Genomic DNA, 3531 nt, shown 5'->3' with positions numbered 1-3531 from the left:
CTTTGTCGAGTGTCTTGCCGGTGGGACTCGGCACAGTGGCCACCTTTGCCGAGTGTCTGAGTCAACGGTGCTCGGCAAAGCGGCAACCTTTGCCGAGTGCTTGATCTTGACACTCGGCAAAACCGCCGTCACGGTGGCGCTCGCTGTCACGGCGACTTTTCTTTGCCGAGTGTCAAATTAGCACTCGACAAAGGCTTTGCCGAGTGTACGATAAAGTGCACTCAGCAAAGAAATCTTTGCCGATAAACTATTTACCGAACGCTCTTTGACAAGTATTTGTCGAATGTATATCAACCGTTATCGAGTGCGTGAGACACTCGTCAAACATGGCCTGCCGGTCGAGGCAGGCAGACGGCGGCGGTTTTCCGAGGAAGGTACGACGTTGGGATTCCTTTTCGGTTCTCCTGTAGTCCTGTGTTTCAGGGCGGGTCCCAGCTACTGTGCTATGGGGCCCACATCTGCTACGTGCTCCACATCCAGTTGGTTCTGCTGTCATTCTCGGCTCCAGTTGGTTCTGCTGTCCTTCTCGGCTCGCTCCTGATGACGCGTGCCATCCAAGCCAGGGCCTCAACGTCTCTCAGTCTTTCAATTTGGATGGGGTGTACTGCATGCACAGCATCTTTTCAATCTGCATAGTTCTGCCATTCCGTTGTACGGTAGATATGGAGGTGGTTAATCAGTCATTGGTGTTAACGTGAGTTGAATCAAGTCCTCAGATTTGGTATTGGTGGCTGTGAATCCATTTTCATGGGTCCAGTAAAACTTTCATCCTATCTACAGCTAAAGACTACTTATCCTCAAAGACACAAACCGATAAGATAGTCGAGAGGAGCGTCGACTATGCTATCGGAGTGCGAGAACGAGGACCCTCGATGTTTTGGTCGTGGCCACTTTCTCGTGGGCCCTGTGGCCCCGGCAGACTCGCGCCCCCGATGGAAGCATCACCTATGTCTACAGAAGCAAATCAGCAGTAGCTTTTACTTGACTGTGCTTTATAATCTGGGAATTCCTTTGTAATCTATGAATTTTTTTCTCACATTGATGTACTGTGCTTTAACGTTATATATTAAAAATTATATAAAAAAAACTATTTCTATTGGAATAAGAACTCCGCTTGTGGTTGTGGGCTTGTGGCCCTGTGGGGGTGCTCATGGTCTCTAGTCCAGTACTTGAAGCAGAAGCCATGTGTCTGGCTTGGCAGCTTGTATTGTTCAAAATTCAAGAATGCACCCATGATATATTTTTGGAGCCTCCGGCCTGTGCTGCATCAATTCTAACGAACCAATACAACTGTACCACATGCCACATGTGGTGATGAAGATTGCAAAAAACCACAAACAAGAGGGAAGATGTTTAGCTTGACAGGCAAGAATGGCGGATATTAACACGCCTTGTTCATTTTGATGTTAGGCTATTAATCATACCACTTCACACGCCACTGTGCAAGTAAGCTGTAGCATTTTCAACAGGAATAATCATTCGTGTCGATCTTTGTAAACCACTCTCTCCATTTTAAATTATCGAGAAAATTATAAAGATTTATGACATCAAATAGGTATATTATAAAAATATAATTAATAAAGAATATCATAATACTTTATTGGTATCATAAATATTATTATCTTATTATATAAATTTACTTAAATTTAAGATCCTTTTAACTCTCCGATGTTCTTGAAATGTCTTGTAATTTATGATGGAGGAAGTACTGCTTATGATTTGGAGGGAATAAAGCGCGACCGGTCGCTCACGTTGCAGGCGGGGCGGGCTCTTAACGAGACCCGCACACTCGCCCCGCAAAGTTTTCCTTCGTGGCTGTAGTGGCCCAGCTATAAATTTTTTGTGGCCCAACGTCTTTGAACCCGCCAAGCCCGTTGGGCAAAAGACAAAGCTCGCAAGAACCCATAAGACCCGCAACAACTGCATCTCCTAAACCCTACCACCACCTCGTCACAGCCGCTTCAGCACGCAACACCGCCGCACCGGACGCGAACCCACCGCACCGCAACGGCCGCCGCGCGCTGCGAGCACCAGTCCACCACCGCCATGGCCGCCGCGCACTACAACGTGGAGAAGGGCGGGAGGAACGGCGACTATCTCATATATAGATGAAGCAATGCTACATACAGATGACAGATCGTAATGGATTCATATAGAGAAAAGATTTCATCACCAACTCTGCTCTACTATCTCTGATTGGTTTGCCACTCAAGTACAAATTTACTTTGCCCAAAGTAAACGCAACTCGAAATTGTTTGGATCGATGGATGGACGATGAACGGTTTCTCACATTGATCAGAGCACCTTGTTTCCCGCAGGCTGCAGAAGCTGGGGGCACTTGTATGGGACAAAGTTGTGCAGGAGTACCAAGGATGGAGGCTCCTCACCTGCATCTGGCTGCACGCCGGTGTTGCCCACCTTCTAGCAAACATGATCGGCCTCGTGCTCATCGGACTCAGACTTGAGCAACAGTTTGGATACGGTATGCACGGCTGTAGGAACTTAACACCGTCCTGCTTGAGTAGAACTATGTCTGATCTGGATCTGCATTCCCGTTTCCTTATAGTGAGAATTGGCATCATCTACCTTGTTTCTGGCGTTGGAGGCAGCGTGCTCTCATCTCTGTTCATCAGGAACACCATCTCTGTCGGCGCTTCTGGAGCTCTGTTCGGACTCCTTGGTGCCATGCTGTCCAAGCTCTTCACCAACTGGACCGTTTACTCTGTTTCTATTTTCAATACATAGATATTGTACTGTACGTCTTGCGGGTCTTACGAGTTTTGCACACAATTTTGTTGTGTCCATGGAACACTTGTCCGTAAGATCCGTAGCTTTATGACAAGCCACAAGTTCACTAATAAACTTTGCGGCAAGCGAGACAGGTCAGCGGTCGGCCGCCAACGAGCCGGCCTGCGAGTTGACCGGTCGCGGTAAAAGGCGAGCGCGCGACTTTCCGCCCGACATCACTGCAATCCCTACTCCAGTCCGGCCGTCCCCCGCTTTTCTGCTGCATGTGCGGATGTGCCCGACAACAGTGCATACAAGCTGACAAAAAAGCTGACGTAAGCAAACTAAATCAAAACATTTTCTTTAAATTGCTATAACTTTTGAATGGCGTATTCATTTTCAATTTCGTCTGCACTAGTACGTTCTACGTGACGAGGTGATTAAAACTAGACTGCACTTGCAAATATTTTAAAGAATTTTATTCTATTAGCAATTTTATGTGTAAATGTGAAGAGATTTGTCAAAGAAGTTACTACTATGTAATACTAAAGTTACTAATTAAAAAATATACTAAAGTTTTTCCCACACCGTTGTTATCATGGTAATATCATAAATTTTTTATATAGTATTTAAATAAAGGTACTAACCCCCTAAAGAGACTAACGGGCCAAAATAAGATAAGCTATATGAAGAGGTAAATTATTAAAATAAGCATTGCATAAGCTGTCAATTAAGGGGTAAGTTATTATCAAACACATTACAAAAAGGAAGGAAACATGACTTGCTACTCATTGGGACATTTAT

The 3531-nt window shown here is 45.5% G+C and overlaps 1 protein-coding gene across 1 annotated transcript; it reads left to right on the top strand.

Annotated features, from left to right (window-relative positions):
• Positions 1 to 445: 445 nt before the first annotated feature.
• Positions 446 to 2745, top strand: LOC136515546 (RHOMBOID-like protein 3). The gene is made up of 3 exons (XM_066509105.1): positions 446 to 465; positions 2319 to 2482; positions 2567 to 2745. Exons 1-3 carry the CDS (start codon positions 446 to 448, stop codon positions 2743 to 2745), a joined length of 363 nt encoding a protein of 120 aa, XP_066365202.1.
• Positions 2746 to 3531: the final 786 nt, after the last annotated feature.

This window comes from Miscanthus floridulus, chromosome 17 (genome assembly GCF_019320115.1).
Source record: "Miscanthus floridulus cultivar M001 chromosome 17, ASM1932011v1, whole genome shotgun sequence".
In the NCBI taxonomy this organism is placed as follows: Eukaryota; Viridiplantae; Streptophyta; class Magnoliopsida; order Poales; family Poaceae; genus Miscanthus; species Miscanthus floridulus.
This window is presented reverse-complemented; position numbering and strand designations above follow the sequence as displayed.

What these genes read in the sequence shown, in the direction of transcription:
- LOC136515546 (XM_066509105.1), top strand. Translation starts at nt 446, where the DNA reads ATGGGGCCCACATCTGCTAC. An exon ending in ATGGGGCCCACATCTGCTAC is followed by an intron (nt 466 to 2,318) that starts GTGCTCCACATC and finishes TGTTTCCCGCAG; the next exon opens with GCTGCAGAAGCTGGGGGCAC. An exon ending in TGAGCAACAGTTTGGATACG is followed by an intron (nt 2,483 to 2,566) that starts GTATGCACGGCT and finishes GTTTCCTTATAG; the next exon opens with TGAGAATTGGCATCATCTAC.